This window comes from Physella acuta, unplaced genomic scaffold (genome assembly GCF_028476545.2).
Source record: "Physella acuta isolate Inbredline_101_S28 unplaced genomic scaffold, ASM2847654v3 ptg001585l, whole genome shotgun sequence".
Classification (NCBI taxonomy): Eukaryota; Metazoa; Mollusca; class Gastropoda; family Physidae; genus Physella; species Physella acuta.
The window spans coordinates 216,394-237,664 of NW_026733099.1; the positions used below are offsets into that span (position 1 = coordinate 216,394).

Here is a 21,271-nt window from a genome sequence, read left to right on the forward strand (position 1 = left end):
GGGGCGCCAATTAGCCCATGTTGGGGCGCCGGAGGACGCCCGGATTCGATTTTGTTAAAGACTATAGTAACTTCTCTTATCAATAGTCTATTGCACACACACATACAAACATACACACACACTCACTTACACATATACGTACACACACACACACACACAGACATACGGACAAAATTGCTAAACTATGTTTTTCCGACTCAGGTAGGTGTAAAACGTCCATATTTGTGAAAATCACGATTTCGATTTTTTGCCTCTCTCTATCTCTCATCAGACCACGTTATCCCACCTACATTTATTAAAGCAGTTAAGCGAAGACAAAAAAAATTAATATTGGTATTAATTAGCAGTGGTCCTAATTTGAGTGTTGGTTAAATTATTACACCATTTCTGTAAAGGGTACGATTTTAGGAATATATTTTTCCTAAGCGAATAAGTTTATCTATATTACACTTGCGCACTAACAAAAGCTTAGAGTTTTTCCAACTCAATTCCTGTTATACCAATAAAAAGTCTTAACGCAAATCCAGTGCGCACTTAGAATAACACGGTATGAACACAATGGTAATTTTCTTCTTAAAACTGTTTTGTAAGGGAAAAGTTTCCATCAAAACATGAAACTAGGTATATCTACATTTTGGGCATTTTGTGTTGGCTAATCCTAAGTATTTTGTTGCCTATTGTTAATAGTAAGTTCTATCCTTTCTGCCGAACAAAATGCCGTCATGTTTGTTGAGTTTTTAATCTATATAGATCTAGATTCTAGACCTAGATCTATATATTCTAGATCTAGATTCTAGACCTTGATCTATATAGATCTAGATTCTAGACCTAGATCTAGATTCTAGACCTAGATCTATATCATTCTCTTCTACCATCGTAGAGCTGGGTCGATAAGTGACGACTATTATGGGCAGATAATTTAGTTTTTAAACGATTTGAAACTATGGGGAGGTAAAAACAAGTTCCGCTTGATCTTCATTGTCTTCTGTTAACACGGACGCTGCTCTCACGAAAGGGGGGGGGGGGAGGAAGGAGGGGGGGGGGGGGGAAGGATATCGGCCTTTCGCTTTCCAGGCATGCGAAACTGTGTATCCGCAGCAGTATGTCCTCAGTTGCTTTAGTATCTCCTCCAGTCGTCTGAGCCGCATTTGTTCCCGGAGTTTTGTTTTGAGTTTTCCCCTTTGTTTCCTAACAATGGCCACCGCTTCAAATATATTTCGTGGAGTCAACAGGTCTGTCAATGTAGTCGAAATTCCTTTATCAGGTAACTGTTTATTCCTATCAGTCTCGTTTTTCTGGAAAAATGTCATCAACAAAACTGTTACTCTCGAACTTCGCAAGATGGCTGTAAGCTTTGTTTGCGAACATTGGGTTAACTATGGCGACGCACGTTTTTCTTACTCAGTGAAGCACTGATGTTCCCCAACATTACACATTCCAACAATACTCTGGACAAAGGCAAAAGAGAATTAGAGGAGGTGCAAAAGTGATCGGCAGAATGCCTGTTGTTGCCATTAACGACACCGAACGTTATTACCTCAGGCTTCTCCTTACCCGTTCCGTAAGCATCACGAGTTTCAAGCATCTACGAACTGTCAACGGCGTGGAATGTAACACTTTCAAAGAGGCGTGCCAACTAATGGGTCATCTTAAAGACGAGAAGATATGGCATGATACACTTATAGAGGCATCTGAGATACGAATGCCAGCGTTTTTGCGACAACTTTTCGTTTTCATCTGTCTTCGGCGAACCACAAAACGTTCCACACCTTTGGGACACGCATAAATTCTCCCTTTCTGAGGACTTTCTCAGAACATATTCCACACGCACCGCTTGCATGCATGCTCTAGCAGAAATAAATGACATCCTTCAACCACATGGCCTCAACCTCCACAAATTACACCTACCCCCCACTGACATTCTTCCGATGTGTCATTCATCTTCCGTCTTTGATGCTTAGGCTGAACACTGCCACGCTATGGAGCACTACAACAAACTCAACACAGAACAAAAGCACGCTGTTGACACTGTTTTGGACGCTGCATACACAGACTCCCGACCGCGACAAACCTGCTTCTTTTTAGATGGTCCGGCAGGAACAGGAACAGGGAAAACCTTTGTCTATAAAACTCTGATCCATACCATCAGAGCCAGGGGAGACTTTCCTATAACCGTTGTATCTACAGGAATAGCTGTAACATTGTTACCGGGTGGACGTACTGCACATTCGGTGTTTAAAATACCGTTAAAGCTCACTACTGCTTCCACATGCAATAGCTCGCAACACGCGCAACATATCCTGCAATCCAAATTAATTATATAGGACGAGGCGCCAATAACACATGCATACGCATTTCAGGCAGTCGACAGGTTGTTACGTGATCTCACAGGTGAGACGCACCCATTTGGAGGGAAAACAATTCTATTGGGTGGAGATTTCCGACAAATACTCCCCGTCATCTGCGTGGCTCCCGAGCACTCACTGTCGCGAGTTGTATTAACAAGCAACTTTTGTGGCGTCACATGCATGTACTTACACTGACGACAAATATGAGAGCTCTTCCTGACGAAAAACCATTGCCGGCGCCAGGTTATTTAACGCCCTAGGCAAAAATTCTTAACACTTCCCCCCCCCCCCCCACAATTATTTTAGGTCCCCATATTAAATATATATATATATATATATATATATATATATATATATATATATATATATATATATATATATATTATTTTTTTATTTTTTAAATTTTTAAATTTTTAAATTTTTATTCTTTATTTTTATTTTTTATTTATTTTTTTAATTTAATTTATTTATTTTTCTCTACGCAGCAGTGTGTGTTAATTACTGTAGAACAATTACAGCTACAATCGAGTTGTTTTCTTGTTTTTGTTTGTACAAAACCACACGTCTATCAAGGTGCAGAAAAATATAATTTTTTGTCGGATTTGGCTCCCCCCCCCCCTAAATACGACGTTTCTAAATATTTGCAGTCAGTAAGTTTATCCGCAGGTCTCGTTTGGTTGATATTGTATATATATTATACAGGAAGCCAACCAGAATATTATGTTGTTCAAATTGTTGGAACTTTTCTTTCAAAGTATGTATACCCATATCCAAGATGGTGTTATATAATTCTACCTTAAAATTCTGTTTAGGACCTAATGATGCCAACAATTTGCCTAGTTTGAAAATCTAAAAGTCTACCTGGGTTTCTAGTTCAAATAGAGAGAAAACGAGACTTACGGACAAGATTACAAAACAATGTTTTTGTCCGACCCAGAGAGGTGTAAAACGTCGAGATGTGCATAAATCTCGATTTTTTTTTGCACGATTACAAGACTTTCTCTATACTTCGTATATACGAGAAAGTAAAAAGAAGTAATACAATTACTAAAAGATAATCGCATTGATTAAAACCATTTTAAATACGATAATTATTGGGTCGTAGGTTATCTTGTATGAGAATTTTTTTTTGGTATATTTGGTCGATGATATAATTTATCCTAATGTATTTTATCCTGAGATATTTTGTCATTGAGTTTTTTGTCTAATGTATTGTGTTTGTGATCACTAGTCTTTTGATCATTTGTCATTTGTTTTATCCTAATACTAGGTAATTTTTTTTCTAGAATTGCTTAAGAAAATCGCAGTGTTCCTTTTTTGTAAACCTATTGCAAAGTGAGTAATTATTTTTTTTTCTTTCTGCTTATTTAAAACATTTTAATAAGTGAACGAAAAATGAAATTTTAATTATAAAGAAATTTTGAAACGTGTAAAATTAGGTAAAATTACTTACTATTAAATAACAATTAATTTTCAGAGTTGTTGTCATCTACAACAGAGTTTATGAATGGGCTTTTCCACCGATAGGGAACTATTACCCACCGTGGGCATACACTGGATAATTTGGAATAAAGTTTTTGTATGTATATTTAAAAAAATACTATTCTATTATTCTGAGTTGGTCAGATACACATTTCAGGTGAGTTGGTCAGAGACACACTACAGGTGAGTTGGTCAGAGATAGAGACACACTACAGGTGAGTTGGTCAGAGACACACTACAGGTGAGTTGGTCAGAGACAGAGACACACTACAGGTGAGTTGGTCAGAGACACACTACAGGTGAGTTGGTCAGAGACACACTACAGGTGAGTTGGTCAGAGACACACTACAGGTGAGTTGGTCAGAGACACACTACAGGTGAGTTGGTCAGAGACAGAGACACACTACAGGTGAGTTAGTCAGAGACACACTGCAGGTGAGTTCGTCAGAGACATAGACACACTACAGGTGAGTTGGTCAGAGACACACTACAGGTGAGTTGGTCAGAGACACACTACAGGTAAGTTGGTCAGAGACAGAGACACACTACAGGTGAGTTGGTCAGAGACACACTACAGGTGAGTTGGTCAGAGACACACTACAGGTGAGTTGGTCAGAGACACACTACAGGTGAGTTGGTCAGAGACACACTACAGGTGAGTTGGTCAGAGACACACTACAGGTGAGTTGGTCAGAGACAGAGACACACTACAGGTGAGTTGGTCAGAGACAAGGACACACTACATGTGAGTTGGTCAGAGACAGGGACACACTACAGGTGAGTTGGTCAGAGACACACTACAGGTGAGTTGGTCAGACACACACTACAGGTGAGTTGGTCAGAGACACACTACAGGTGAGTTGGTCAGAGACACACTACAGGTGAGTTGGTCAGACACACACTACAGGTGAGTTGGTCAGAGACACACTACAGGTAAGTTGGTCAGAGGCACACTACAGGTGAGTTGGTCAGAGACACACTACAGGTGAGTTGGTCAGAGACACACTGCAGGTGAGTTGGTCAGAGACAGAGACACACTACAGGTGAGTTGGTCAGAGACACACTAAAGGTGAGTTGTTCAGAGACACACTACAGGTGAGTTGGTCATAGACAGTGACATACTACAGGTGAGTTGGTCAGAGACACACTACAGGTGAGTTGGTCAGAGACACACTACAGGTTGGTTGGTTAGAGACACACTACAGGTGAGTTGGTCAGAGACACACTACAGGTGAGTTGTTCAGAGACACACTACAGGTGAGTTGGTCAGAGACACACTGCAGGTGAGTTGGTCAGAGACAGAGACACACTACAGGTGAGTTGGTCAGAGACACACTAAATGTGAGTTGTTCAGAGACACACTACAGGTGAGTTGGTCATAGACAGTGACATACTACAGGTGAGTTGGTCAGAGACAGTGACATACTCCGGTTAAAGTATCTAACCAATTTGGTCTAAACTCCGGTTAAAGTGTCTGACCAGTTTGGTCTAAATTTAGTTTAAAGTGTCTGACCAATTTGGTCTAAACTCCGGTTAAAGTGTCTCACCAATTTGGTCTAAACTCCGGTTAAAGTGTCTGACCAATTTGGTCTAAACTCCGGTTAAAGTGTCTCACCAATTTGGTCTAAACTCCGGTTAAAGTGTCTCACCAATTTGGTCTAAACTCCGGTTAAAGTGTCTCACCAAATTGGTAAAAAATCCCGGTTAAAGTGTCTTACCAATTTGGTCTAAACTCCGGTTAAAGTGTCTCACCAATTTGGTCTAAACTCCGGTTAAAGTGTGTCACCAATTTGGTCTAAACTCCGGTTAAAGTGTCTGATCAATTTGGTCTAAACTCCGGTTAAAGTGTCTCACCAATTTGGTCTAAACTCCGGTTAAAGTGTCTCACCAATTTGGTCTAAACTCCGGTTAAAGTGTCTCACCAATTTGGTCTAAACTCCGGTTAAAGTGTCTCACCAAATTGGTAAAAAATCCCGGTTAAAGTGTCCAACCAATTTCGTCTAAACTCCGGTTAAAGTGTCTCACCAATTTGGTCTAAACTCCCCGTTAAATTATCTGACCAATTGGATGATTTCAGATGCCAAAGCAAGCGCCAGCCATTGGGATCGACCTGGGGACGACCTACTCGTGTGTGGGGGTGTTCCAGCACGGCAAGGTGGAGATCATCGCCAACGACCAGGGCAACAGGACCACGCCCAGCTACGTGGCCTTCACCGACACGGAGCGTCTGGTGGGGGACGCCGCCAAGAACCAGGTGGCCATGAACCCCACCAACACCATCTACGACGCCAAACGTCTCATCGGCCGCAAGTTCACGGATAAAACGGTGCAGGGTGACATGAAACTTTGGCCTTTCAAGGTCGTGGAGTCTGAAGGTCGGCCGAAGATTGAAGCGGAATACAAAGGCGAGAGGAAGCTCTTCGCTCCGGAGGAGATCAGCTCGATGGTGCTGACCAAGATGAGGGAGACGGCCGAGGCGTTCCTGGGGCAGCGAGTGTCGGATGCCGTCATTACGGTGCCGGCCTATTTCAACGACTCACAGAGGCAGGCGACCAAGGACGCTGGCGCCATTGCCGGTCTGAACGTGCTGAGGATCATCAACGAACCAACCGCCGCAGCGCTGGCGTATGGGCTCGACAAGGGCATGAAAGGGGAGAGAAATGTCTTAATTTTCGACCTGGGTGGCGGTACTTTTGATGTCAGCATTTTAACCATCGATGAGGGCTCGTTGTTTGAGGTGAAAGCGACATCTGGCGACACCCACCTGGGAGGGGAGGACTTTGACAACCGTCTGGTCAGCCATTTTGTGCAGGAGTTTAAGAGGAAGCACAACAAGGACATGAGCGGCAGCGCCAGAGCCATCCGCCGTCTGCGGACATCCTGCGAGCGCGCCAAAAGAACTCTGTCCAGCAGCACTGAAGCCTCCATCGAAGTCGATTCTCTCTTTGAAGGAATCGACTTCTACACAAAAATATCGCGAGCCAGATTCGAAGAGCTGTGTATCGATCTATTCCGATCAACGATCCAGCCGGTAGAGACGGCCCTAAAAGACGCCAAGCTGGACAAAAGCAAGATCCACGAGGTGGTGCTGGTGGGGGGCTCTACCAGGATCCCCAAGGTGCAGAAACTTCTCTCGGATTTCTTCAACGACAAGGAGCTCAACAAGTCCATCAACCCGGACGAGGCCGTGGCCTACGGGGCGGCCGTGCAGGCGGCCGTGCTGACTGGCGACCAGAGCCAGGCCATCAGGGACGTTCTCCTGGTGGACGTGGCGCCCCTCTCCCTGGGGATCGAGACCCACGGCTCAGTCATGTCCGTGCTGGTCAAGCGAGGCACAACGATCCCCACCAAAACGTCTCAGCTCTTCTCGACCTACGCAGACAACCAACCCGGCGTTGATATCCTGGTCTTCGAGGGCGAGCGCTCAATGACCAAAGACAACAACCTTTTGGGGACGTTTCAACTGATGGGGATTCCCCCCGCGCCCCGGGGGGTGCCTCAGATCGAGGTGACGTTTGATATCGACGCCGATGGCATCCTGAACGTGACAGCCCTGGACAAGACCACGGGCAAGTCTAACAACATCAAGATCAAGAACGAGAGGGGGAGGCTGACGCAGGCGCAGATCGACAAAATGGTGGCCGATGCTGAACGCTACAAGGCCGAGGACGAGAAACAGCGCGAGCGGGTCGAGGCCAAAAACCGCTTTGAGAATTATATTTTTAGTGTCAAGCAAGCTGTGGAAACGGTGGGGGAGAAACTGTCAAAATAGGATCGCAACACGGCCTTGACCGCACACCATATTTTAGCCATCCACACACCACATTTAACCGTCCATACACCACATTAGCCTACGATAGTTGAGCGATACTTAGGCCTACAGCTACAATAAATAAAAAGTTCATGCACATTAATGACCATCAAATCTAGAATGAGCACGTAGAATATTTGGCTCAACTTGATTCATCTACTGAACGCTAAAAAGAAAGCAAGTTCTCTTTTTTTTTGCTAATTTAAAAAAAAATGTCACTGTGATTAAAAACTATAAAATATTTGATGCAGCTTTTCTTTGTGTCGACTTGTGTTCAATAATTTTACGTTTCTACTTCCAAACCAAAACAAATAACCCTCTCACAGTCCATCTCCTCACACAGTCCCTCACACAGTCCCTTACACAGTCCCTCTCACAGTCCATCTCCCCACACAGTCCCTCACACAGTCCCTCTCACAGTCCATCACACAGTCCCTCACACAGTCCCTCACACAGTCCCTCACACAGTCCCTCACACAGTCCCTCACACAGTCCCTCACACAGTCCCTCACACAGTCCCTCACACAGTCCCTCACACAGTCCCTCACACAGTCCATCACACAGTCCCTCACACAGTCCCTCACACAGTCCCTCACACAGTCCATCACACAGTCCCTCACACAGTCCCTCACACAGTCCCTCACACAATCCCTCACACAGTCCATCACACAGTCCCTCACACAGTCCCTCACACAGTCCATCACACAGTCCCTCACACAGTCCCTCACACAGTCCCTCACACATTCCATCACACAGTCCATCACACAGTCCCTCACACAGTCCCTCTCACAGTCCATCTCCCCTCACAGTCCCTCACACAGTCCCTCACACAGTCCATCACAAAGTCCCTCTGCCCTCACAGTCTCTCACACAGTCCCTCTCACAGTCCATCTCCCCTCACAGTCCCTCACACAGTCCCTCACACAGTCCCTCACACAGTCCCTCACACAGTCCCTCACACAGTCCCTCACACAGTCCATCACACAGTCCCTCACACAGTCCCTCACACAGTCCCTCACACAGTCCATCACACAGTCCCTCACACAGTCCCTCACACAGTCCCTCACACAGTCCCTCACACAGTCCCTCACACAGTCCCTCACACAGTCCCTCACACAGTCCCTCACACAGTCCCTCACACAGTCCATCACACAGTCCCTCACACAGTCCCTCACACAGTCCATCACACAGTCTCTCTCACAGTCCATCTCCCCTCACAGTCCCTCACACAGTCCCTCACACAGTCCCTCACACAGTCCCTCACACAGTCCCTCACACAGTCCCTCACACAGTCCATCACACAGTCCCTCACACAGTCCCTCACACAGTCCATCACACAGTCCCTCACACAGTCCCTCACACAGTCCATCACACAGTCTCTCACACAGTCCATCACACAGTCCCTCACACAGTCCATCACACAGTCCCTCACACAGTCCCTCACACAGTCCATCACACAGTCCCTCACACGGTCCCTCACACAGTCCCTCACACAGTCCCTCACACAGTCCCTCACACAGTCCATCACACAGTCCCTCACACAGTCCATCACACAGTCCATCACACAGTCCCTCACACAGTCCCTCACACAGTCCCTCTCACAGTCCATCACACAGTCCCTCACACAGTCCCTCACACAGTCCATCACACAGTCCCTCACACAGTCCATCACACAGTCCCTCACACAGTCCATCACACAGTCCCTCACACAGTCCCTCACACAGTCCATCACACAGTCCCTCACACAGTCCATCACACAGTCCCTCACACAGTCCATCACACAGTCCCTCACACAGTCCCTCACACAGTCCCTCACACAGTCCATCACACAGTCCCTCACACAGTCCATTGAGTGAGTTTTAGTTGTGTGAACTGAGAGAAATTGTGTTGTGTGCGACGAGTAATCTTAAACCTACTTAACCGTGTTGTCATACCACTGTATTTATATTTATCGTCCCTTAAAGGGGATTCAAATTTTTTTGAAGTGAATAAATTTTAAAGTAGTGTTACCTATAAAACCCAAAACTAAATATTTTAGAAATATTATTACTTAATCATAATGTCTTTATTTTTTAAAAACAATACAAATAAAAACCAATTGTTATATTTTTACCATATGTAAAGTAAATTTTATGTTTACCACTATATTTCAATAAGTAATTTATTATCAGTATATGTGCACATTAAGTCTAATTCCCTAGTTAAACAATGTGTGATTATATTTAATATACTTTTTATAACTTCCCTTTAATTTATTTTTAATACTGATGGGTGTTTGTTTTTACTTATATTACTATCTTTGTATATTATGCAAATAATTATGTTGGCTTATGATGTATACTTGTAGTTGATATAAATTGATATACGTTGATATAATAATATATTGTTTCGTCATTTAGGAGTCTGGATTGGATTGATGCTTGTGGAGGGTGGGGGGGGGGATGACTAAATAGGTTCGTCATGGGGGTGGTGTTCTGTTAGGTGTAGGTCAAGGCCGATTGTTTAAGGGCAAGTTTTAGGCCAATGGTTGCATTTGTATACGTTAATGATGTAATGTCTTCAATAGTTTCTATACTGCCTTTTATGTTGCCGTGTTTCACATTTTCAGATCATACTTGCGAGATGTGAATGTTTGTCGTCTTTTTGATGGCGTATTACTTGTTACATATACATTGAGTATTCTCGATTGTATTGAGATTGGTGGAGGTGGTGGGGATGAGTATGTCCGCTCTTGTCTCGCTTTGTGTAGTTCCTGGTTTGTCACTTTCTGGTATGAACTGCTTTCAAATAATTTTAAGCTTATCGCCGGATTGACGAACACATAATAACAAAATATAAAATATAAAATACAACAGTGAATGTCACGTTGAGCAGATTTTAAAGTAAGCGATCCACTTTGTACTAAATACATTTACCTAATTGTTCTGTGCATGTGTGTTTATTTTGGCCAATATTTTAATTTTCATTTAAGACATAACTCAAACTTGAAAATAAATTAAAATGTCAATTATTTTTTCTTTTATATTTTCTGATTGAGTTTAACATTAAAAAAAAAGTATATATTTACTCAGTTTGTTCATTTTTTGCAGCTGCATTAATGAATTACCTCCCTTATAGCGATTTAAATGGAGGCGAATATATAGCCAAAGGTCTCTATGTCATGAAATCAAATATTCCGTTAAGTTTAATTTAAATAATTGTACTTGTGTCAACCATACAAACCTATTGCACATATTATATTTGTATCCAGCCAAAACTTAGTTCTAAAATATGACCTTACGTTCATAACATGGGGAGGTACTACATCTAGATCTGATTAATGTCCTTAACATAGATAGGTCTTACATTTAAATCATGCGCTACGTTTGTATTAATATTGTGTTAGTATTTTATCTTTTAAATTATCTACAGCAACATTAAAACACAATCATATTTGGCATGCCAAAATGTAATAAATATATATTACATAATTAAAACAAGACTAGGCAGATTGATAGGACAATGCATCTAACCATGTTATTGCATATAAAAAATACGGCTACTATTCTTATATAACACTATTAGGGATGGTAAGGGGTTATCCATAAATGACGCCACGTTTTTTTGACGATTTTTTACCCCCAACCCCTCCGTCACACATCGTCACAAAAAGCCAGACCCCCCCCCCTAAAATGACGTCACACCTCAGTCTACAAACCCCCTCAAAATTACAGTTGAATTTTTCTTAAAACATCGATATTGTTCCAAAATCTTGTCTAAACTCTGTCTACTATGTTTAAATGTTCGATCCCCATTCAGTGACATAAAACAAAACTGCATCCGTTCTACAACACCCCTCCCCTCCCATATCACAGAACAAACTACGACACGAGCCCAACGAACACAGTACACCAGGTTAGGAGATGACTGAGACTATACTGTAGGGAAGGACAAATGAAGGATGTAGCACATACTTAATCATATCAATAGTTTTTGTTTCTTATTAGAAAAAAAATTACAGAACAACTGTATTTAATATACATACAGAAAAATTACGCATAAGCGTTTGTTATAAGTTAGATCACTTACATATACTAATATTCCTGTGCCAATTATTATGTTTTGATTTCGGATTCCCATTTGGGAACAAACCTAAATTGATACAAATGCATTGATGTCACTACAGTCGAGCACCTCGACAAAAGTTATATTTAGGATACGAGCTGTGGTTCGAGTGATGCTCCAATGTCCAGCACAGTATGACGTGTTATGAGCAGTGGCGTAGTGAGGTCGGGTGTTACCCGATGCGGCAATTGATAGTGTCGACCCCCCCCCCCCCGTAAGAAAAAAAAAAAAAAAAAAAAAAAAAAAAATATATATATATATATATATATATATATGTATATATATATATATATATATATATATATATATATATATATATATATATATATATATATATATATATATATATATATATATATATATATATATATATATATATATATATATATATTCTATAGTCAACTATACTGTTTTTGGTTGTTTTTTTTTTTGGGGGGGGGGGGGGGGGTGGGTGGATGTGGATCACAGCGGGAGGTGCTGAAATCCGACCTAGCGACGCTAATGCTATGTCGTTATTCTTGAAACTAAGCAAAGAGATGCATTCCATTTTTAACATCGGCTAGAATTACCAGATGTTTATAGTGACACAATTTGTAAATTTTGGAAGTTTTTGAAGCCAGATCAAACTGGGGTTAACTTTTTTTGATGTCCAAATTTTGTATTATCAAAAGGCAAATACATATTTATTAAAGCAAAGTGGCGAGGCTAAAATAAGTCAGTGACACGATTAAAGCTATTCAAACCTAAATTTGTGTGTCTGTGTTTGTGAGCACAGCAATTAGAGAAGAACTCTAACTGCAACAACTAAAGATACGGCCTGTTGAATTGGAAATCTAACAACAACAACTAATGACAAAGCAGAAGTTAGGGATTATACCTACTATACATTTGTTATCAACAGGAAACAGTCCTATTTTATTTGGTTTTTTTAAAAACACTGTTTTAAATTATTTATGGGACTGATATTCAACTTTATACAACGAATCGTAACACTAAGTGATGAGCTTAGTATTCTAGGTATTAAAGTATCGATTGTTTGATACATCTCATCTATATAGTGGTATACCGAATATTTTGTTTTAATGTTGCTGTAAAATGTTTAAGATAAATTACAATCAAAATGCTGATACAAATTTAGCGCATAATTTAAATATAACACTTGTCCATATCTATCTTTATGTATCTATCTTTACGACTTTTTAACACAACGTCATATCAGCTCCGCACTAACTGCCGGCCTGTGAATGTTCCCTCCTTTTGTAGCAGAGTACCAAAACCTCCAGGTGTGTGGTAAGGTGTGCGTCACCACAAGTACCAGATCTATTTTGTGTTGTAACAAAATATATTAGTAGGTTGTGTATAGTTTACGTTTTATATAGTATACTGACCATTTATAAATGGTTTGTGCATGGAAAGTATAAACTGTATTATTATTTTTTATTTGCTTTTGACAATCAACACTACTAAAGAGACGAGGACTTTTATTTTAAAGTTTAATGAATCTTTATTTAGGGTTGTATTTGATTTTTAACATCTTTGCTCTAATATGTTAGATCAAGAATTACATTTATTTTACATATGTTTCTACGAAAATTTGCTTTAAAAACTAGCTGTATTAAAAATAAAAAAAAAAATAAAAAACTAAACTTTTGTTGATATATACATATTTTATAAAAGGTACTGTACATTTACTTCATTTTAACATTTAACTTTATAAAAAAAATATTGCTTCCGAAATTCGAGCAAAAAGTGAGATGCGAGAAACCATAACAGTGGTTTTATGATCCGTTGAAAAGAAACCCCGAAAAGTTGCAAAGAAGTGCTTGAGAGCTATTACATTTTTCACATATATAAATTAAAAAAAAAATATATTCATTTTAATCTACTTTTTGCTTTGTATTTTAATTGGTGAGTTAATGTGGAAAGCTGTTGATGAAAAAAAAGCCAGTGACCAAAATTAAGCAAAAGCAACACTACCTTGCAGCATTGTAGCATTACAAGATACATTGTTCCGTGAAAGGTATCAATACAGTTTGGTATGAGTGTAAATAGTATGTGACTTATAAGAAGTACCAACATATTCCATCAGCTCATGTCGGGTGATTATACACCGTGTACCGTTATTTATTTCCATTCACTTTTAGTGTGCTTTGATATAATGTGTTTCATAGTTTAAAACTACAATTGTCTAAACAAACAAACAAACACACACACCCACAAATAACGGGAACTAAGTGAAATAAGAATACAAACAAAAAAGAAATAAATAATAACATGCTTGAATTAATTGCATTCCAACTAATTTAAATAAGGATACCTGTATTTGTGATTCGAGTATATTGACGAACGAGCAAGTTTATAGTACGCTTTACAATTAGCATCTCGAGTTAGCACTAAAGAACTATAAAAATAGTTAAAACAAATCCCTCTTAATACATTACATTAAACATGACAGAAGACAGGAGTTTTGGTGTGTCCATGATCTGTTGTACATACTGTGTCGAAGACATTGCATCTTGGATGTGTAGACACTAATGTACTTTTGAATTACTGTCATTTAACAAACTGTTATATCTTTAATACAACACATGTTTCAGCATTGCTATCGCAGTAATAATATTAAAGTTCAGGTTCTAACAAAGCCCTATATCACCCATCAAACATTTTAAACATGTCAACACTGTAATCCCAGAACTGAGTTTGTTTTTTTTGTTTTTTTTACTTCAGCCCTGAAACCAAAAGACGATTCTATCAAATGCAGGCTACATAATAAACATGCAACTCTCGCATAATGCCAATTATGCTAAAAAAGTGAAAAGGCAATGTCATAGAAAGCTCGCATTTATATATTGAAATGCAACTACTGTCCTAACACTAACACTCACACAACTGGCAGGGATCTACACTTAAATGATCACCACCCAATGAAGAAGCAATATAAGGCACGGGTCGCTACAAGTATGCACCATAAACAAAATATTTTATTTGCATATAAAAAGAAGTTAAAGTAGACAAAATGACACATAATTCGTCTTGTTACATTAGTATAAAATCAACAGCCAAGGGAGTTATTTCTTAAAAATTAGATAAACAACCACAGCAAACACACTGTGTAATTTAAAAATTAAACAAACTGAGAAAATACAATTAAACAATTAAAAATCAAAATAAAGGTAAGTAAAAATTATAACGTTATTTGGGCGAATGAAATAATGTTATATACTTTTTTATTATAATTAAAACAGAAAGACCATATTATTACATAATGTTTTTTGGTAGTAGTAAGATCACTTACTATTAGTGATATTCGTTAAGTGTAATGAAAATGAAATTTTGTATTCCCCACTAATCGGGGACAAGAAATAAAACTAAATTAAGAAAACTATAGGCGTCTAAAAGTACAGCACAATAACAAGTTTTACAAGAGCCGCAATCACAAATAGATACATTATACCCAAAATAACATACATCGCCACAGCCCAAACAGTCCCAAAACCAACAATAAAAGAAATAAACAAGCTCATTAGGAGATATATCTTCCAACACACTATAGGCAACATCAGTCACAACACACTAGTTCAAAGCAAAATACACGGGGGAATAAATCTACACGACATACAAACTAAAATAAACACATTTAGGCTAACACATGTAAACAGAATAATTAGTGAACCATAACACCACCCATTAGCACATTACTACATAGGGCTACATCTAAATAAACATATTAAAATTAACAATAACTCCCCACATTTCATTGGACAAAAATTAAACAACTTCTATACAGAATGTATACAAATTTTAAAAACTAACGAAAACCTTTTAAAAAAAAATCCCAACAGATTTATGGAAAATTAGTACAGAAGCTTGCCACCCCTCTTTACAATAGAATATCTTGGTGCAGGACATTCGCTCTAACAGACACGACGGACACATTTAGAAACCTCCACTTCAAAACAATAACGCCTAAAGAAAGGGAAATAGCATACAGACTCATTTACAACACAACACCACTAAGACACGGGCACCAACACAAGACCAACACACCACTAGCGACACACAAACAAAAAATCCATGTCATCTATGCAAACAAGAATTCCAGAAACAGAAACACACATCTACCTAGACTGCCCAACCATCCAGACCATGTAGAAAAAACGTTAGAAACCAAAATAAGAAATACGAACGAGACCTTCAACGTCGATATAGGAATAACGCTTAACAAAGTACCAAAACAACAAGACCGGACTATACTGGAAAAAAAATAAGAACAGTAGCAATATACAGACAAATAATTTGGAACTGCAGAAATAGGGCAAAATACAACGAGACAGAGTTTAACAGACAGACTTTGGACTTGATATTTAACAGACGACTTGACAGGGAAAACACACGAACACACACACTATAAATAAGACACCACAGCTGTTAGGTCACGCAACACCGCTCCCAGTGCGTGGCCCGCCACTCCCAACCAACTCCCCCCCCCCCCCCCCTCCCCTTACTCAAACCTCCCCTTGAATAAATTCTTGGTTACTTTGCTTATAAATAAAATTTGCAACCCCACCTCTTTATCCCAACCACTTAGCAAGATGTAAAAATCTGTTACTTGAAATATTTGTAACTACACTATCCGTTTACTTTGCCATACACGGAAATTCACCCACTGGTAATGTTTCACTGTGAATGTTTAAGTAAGATGTTGCTAGTCTTATACTCTTATCGTGAGACTGGGAGAGTTTATCTCCCCCTTTTAGCAGTCATGTCACGCAACATGACGCTATAAATAGCACACCACAGCGTTTATTTCACGCAACAACGCTCCCAGCGCCTGGCCCGCCACAACCAACGAACTTCCCCCCCCCCCCCCCCCCCCACCTTAATCAAACTTCCCAGTGAACGAATTTTGTTTACTTAGCGTAGCAACAACGACCACGCTGCCTAGGTCGCCTTACCCAACCAACCCCCACCTACCACCCCACCCCCACTGACCCACCACCTTTTCTCTCTTATAAATTTATCTTATAAATTTATCCATTTATGTAATTCAAATACGTTCAACATATTCGATTTAACGATTATCTCTGTGCCACGGCCGACCCTAATAGTTTTTATTATAGTTAAAAAAAATCTAATTGTCTTGCAATTTTTGACTTGATGTTTGTTTTGTAAAACGATTACCATAGCTGCGGTTTGATTATCTTTATTCTATAGACACCATATATTCTTGTATATTCTTTTTACCTTTATTTTTGAACCACTGTGAAAGCCAAGTCCTCTCTCCTCTACAATTAAACTTAACAAAGATAAGCAAACGTTCAAACCACTTCCATGACTCATTTCCCTTTTTAAAATAGTCAAATTTTGGGTGCTCATAAGCTCCTTTTAATAGATTTGTACTAAACATATTAAAAAGCAATTACTTCTCTTACTAAATAATTTTTCATAAAGTACTTACTAAAGAATGACCTTGTATAAAAAGGAAATGTATTTAAAATTAATAATATAAATACACAAATACATAAAAATAATCACCACACAAAACACCATTACCTCTACAAAGATTTCATGTATTTCATTCTTATGGGCAGATAAATGTTATGGGATCCTATAGCAGATAAAATAAAACTGATTTTTCAAAACACACTAATGCAATAACACACATGACATGATGTTGTAAATTGTTTTAATTGAAAAAGAATTATTGTTTTTCAAAATCCGAACAGGCCAGCAATGAGTATCTTATGCTCTGTTCGTATAAATATATATATATATATATATATATATATATATATATATATATATATATATATATATATATATATATATATATATATATATATATATATATATATATATTGGGGGGGCTAAAATTCTTTTTTGCGGCGTGGCCATTTTTTTCTAGTTCCGCCACTGTGCACCAGTCCTATTATGTCACATAATGAACGTAGTAAAAATCAGCTACTGCCACCACTCATTGGCCGGGCGTGCTGAAAGACAAATCTACAACACTGAGATGTAAAAAAAAAAAAAAATACAAATACAGTGATGCCAGAACATATGAACGTACCGACAAAAGGTACGAGTGCTGCTTAGCTTCCAAATGCCAGCACCTTTAGTTATACGAGGAACCGGATAAGGTGTTTTTCATAATAATTACGTATGTAAGAAGTAGTGTAGATAATGTAGTTAGCAGTTTTTTTTTTTTTTTTTTTTTTTTTTCATGTAGCAGTATTAGACAAAGGAAAAAAATGATCAGCTTCATGTAGGAAGGCACATATGTAATGAATATATAATGACGCAAAGTTAGACAAGATTAGCAATATATCAAATTAGATCAAAGATTATGGATTAGGTATAAGGTTACATTTTGGTAGATCGTTAGGTTGTATAAAGTTATTGAGTGAAAGCTTTGAGTGTACGTACATCACTCTCAGTAAAAGTAAGTTGGAACAAACTTCGACGACCGTCTAGGTGTTACAGACTTTTATTTTTATATACCGTATATAGAAAAAAGCAAATCGCGCCCTGTCGGGGTGCCACCCATGCGAATTTGAAATATTTTTTTTTCGCATAAACCTCCCCAGGAATATTCTCAACAACTTCCTAAGGTTTCATGCCTATCGGATGAACGGTGTCACTGCAATTCACTTTTATTATTTTTATATTCCGTATTTAGAGAAAAATCGGACCCTCCCGTGGCGCCGCCCTTGCGAAATTAAAAATGATTTTTTTACAGAACCCTTCCCCAGAGTGTCCTAATCAACACCCCCAAAGTTTCATGCCTATATGATGAAAGGTGTCACTGCAATTCACTTTTATTATTTTTATATACCGTATATAGAGAAAAATCGGACCCTCCCGTGGCGCCGCCCTTGCGAAATTAAATATGATTTTTTTACAGAACCCTTCCCCAGAGTGTCCTAATCAACACCCCCAAAGTTTCATGCCTATATGATGAATGGTGTCACTGCAATTCACTTTTATTATTTTTATATACCGTATATAGAGAAAAATCGGACCCTCCCGTGGCGCCGCCCTTGCGAAATTAAATATGATTTTTTTACAGAACCCTTCCCCAGAGTGTCCTAATCAACACCCCCAAAGTTTCATGCCTATAGGATGAATGGTGTCACTGCAATTCACTTTTATTATTTTTATATACTGTATATAGAGAAAAATCGGACCCTCCCGTGGCGCCGCCCTTGTGAAATTAAAAATTATTTTTTTACAGAACCCTTCCCTAGAGTGGTATAATAAACTCCCCAAAGTCTCATGGCTATATGATGAACGATGCCAAACCAAAATCGACTTTTATTTTTATATACCGTATATAGAAAAAAACAAATCGCGCCCTGTGGGGGCGCCACCCCTGCGAATTTGAAATTTTTTTTTTCGCAGAAACCTCCCCAGGAATATTCTCAACAACTTCCCAAAGTTTCACGGCGATGTGATGAGAGGTGTAGTAATGCATAAAGGACACACAAACACACAGACATACATTGCTTTATATATATAGATGGTCGCTACTCGAAAAAGTTTGGGAACCACTGAGCTAGTACACTGTCGCGCATGGTTCCTAAGGTCGTGTAGTTTGGTAGTACAGGTTGGTCGTTGTCGTTCACCTTTCAACGAATTGGCTGGCCGATGTTTAAATGTGTCACATCCACTGAGTTACGTCCTTCATTTGTCATACAGTATCGTCTCAGTCATCTACTAGTCTGGTTGGTGTATGTAATATGGGGAGGGGGGGTGGAGGTTTAATACCTATGCTGTTTTGTCTTGTCCCCGAATGGAGATCCAAAATTTACCAAGAGACATCTGAAAACTTACGTTGATAGTAGGTGATCTAATTTATACCAAATAAAAAAGATAATAACATGTTTTAAATTAACTAAATGTAAGTAAAATTTAAAACAGTTTATTAAGAAACATACTATTGTAGTTAAATTTAAAACTACTTGTAATTTTTTTTTATTTAACTTATAAACATATAGTATTAATTATTTTGAATTTCTCATTACATAGTGTGTTTGCTTGATTGGTTTAGTTTATTTTAAAGTTATCTCCCTTGGATGTTAATCTTTATGTTTAATTGTGCCAATATCAAGGTGAATTAATATGTCATTTTGTCTATTTTAACATATTTTTATATGCAAATAACTTATTTGGTTTGTGGCGCACGCTTGTAGCGGTCAGTGACGTAAATTGGTTCGTCATTGAGTGGTGTACATTTAGTTTTTATTTATTTATTTTTAAATCGCTGGAAATTTTAGCACAAACATGTAAGTGATAATGTGTTTGAATACGCACCCAAAAAGCACTAACACTGCTAAATATATTGTATTCTTGACCTTATGCACACAGGCAAAAGGTTTTTCTCAAATACAACCCTAGTTAAAGAATTATGAAACATAAAGATTCCTTGGTATTCTTTATTGACAAAAATTAATAGAAAAAGTATATTTATTCTGATCATAACATGTATTTATGGGCAAAAGTCAAAGTACTGTATTAAAAAAGGTTTATATATATATATATATATATATATATATATATATATATATATATATATATATATATATATATATATATATATATATATATATATATATATATATATATATATATATATATATATATATATATATATATATACATATATATATATTTTTTTTTTTTTCGAACTATTGGGTGTTACGTTACTACCATGAAATTAAATGTAGAATCAAACAGCACAAACCCCTAACTAGGTCGGCAAAGAGACAAAGGGTTAAGGAATACCGGTCGTCAATCTTCACCAGCGTAAAATATTGTTACGTCATTGTTGAGAATCGAGTTTGAGGATATGGTCGATGTCGGAAATAATCAGCACGAAGTCCTTATATAAATTCCTTGTTAATTTATTGCACTTGAAAATTACATAACCTTGACGATGACAACATTGACGATAATTAAATTAAAAATGATGAATTTTATGATGACTAAACGATACGACAACAAAAGTATCCATCGTTTACACAATTTTCTCTTCTCAAATTTCAATGTCTGTATATAGGTCTAGGTCCCACCCACTATTCTCCAGGTTCTTGAAAGTATTTCACTTCCCTCCCAATAGTTACTATGGTAAATGCTAATTCATACACATTATAAAACAAAGGTAGACTATAGCTTTAAGGTTAATAAAGCTAAATAAAAGGGATGCTACTCTACACAGTATCGTATTGCTCTAATCCCCTACATCATAACAACATATCAAACTCATTCATAACATTCATCATTCGCCAACCATAAACAGCCCAGCTCGAAAGCTATCGATCGTACTCGCAGTTCATATCATAACGAGAGTTTGTAGACATCAAAGCCATAATTTCGATGAAAATGTTGCTTTATCAGATTGACCTATATAGATTTAGCCTACAACCACCTGCTCGTGAATTTACGGCAGACAATGCCATCACCACCAAACACTCACCAAAAATAGACAACAACCCGTCCAAAACCAGTTGCACAACATTTCCACTGC

General features: G+C 38.5%; 1 protein-coding gene across 1 annotated transcript; it reads left to right on the forward strand.

The window, feature by feature from the left end:
• Nucleotides 1-553: 553 nt before the first annotated feature.
• On the forward strand, nucleotides 554-7,887 carry LOC131929034 (heat shock protein 70 B2). Its single transcript, XM_059285219.1, has 4 exons — nucleotides 554-686; nucleotides 3,635-3,683; nucleotides 3,826-3,927; nucleotides 5,908-7,887. Exons 3-4 carry the CDS (start codon nucleotides 3,856-3,858, stop codon nucleotides 7,600-7,602), a joined length of 1,767 nt encoding a protein of 588 aa, XP_059141202.1. The 5' UTR covers nucleotides 554-686; nucleotides 3,635-3,683; nucleotides 3,826-3,855; the 3' UTR covers nucleotides 7,603-7,887.
• The last annotated feature ends 13,384 nt before the right edge of the window (nucleotides 7,888-21,271 follow it).

Bases quoted from the DNA above. Each gene is read 5' to 3' on its own strand.
- LOC131929034 (XM_059285219.1), top strand. From the start codon at position 3,856: ATGGGCTTTTCCACCGATAGGGAACTATTACCCACCGTGGGCATACAC. The intron at 3,928-5,907 runs GTATGTATATTT...GGATGATTTCAG, and splicing joins TAATTTGGAATAAAGTTTTT to ATGCCAAAGCAAGCGCCAGC.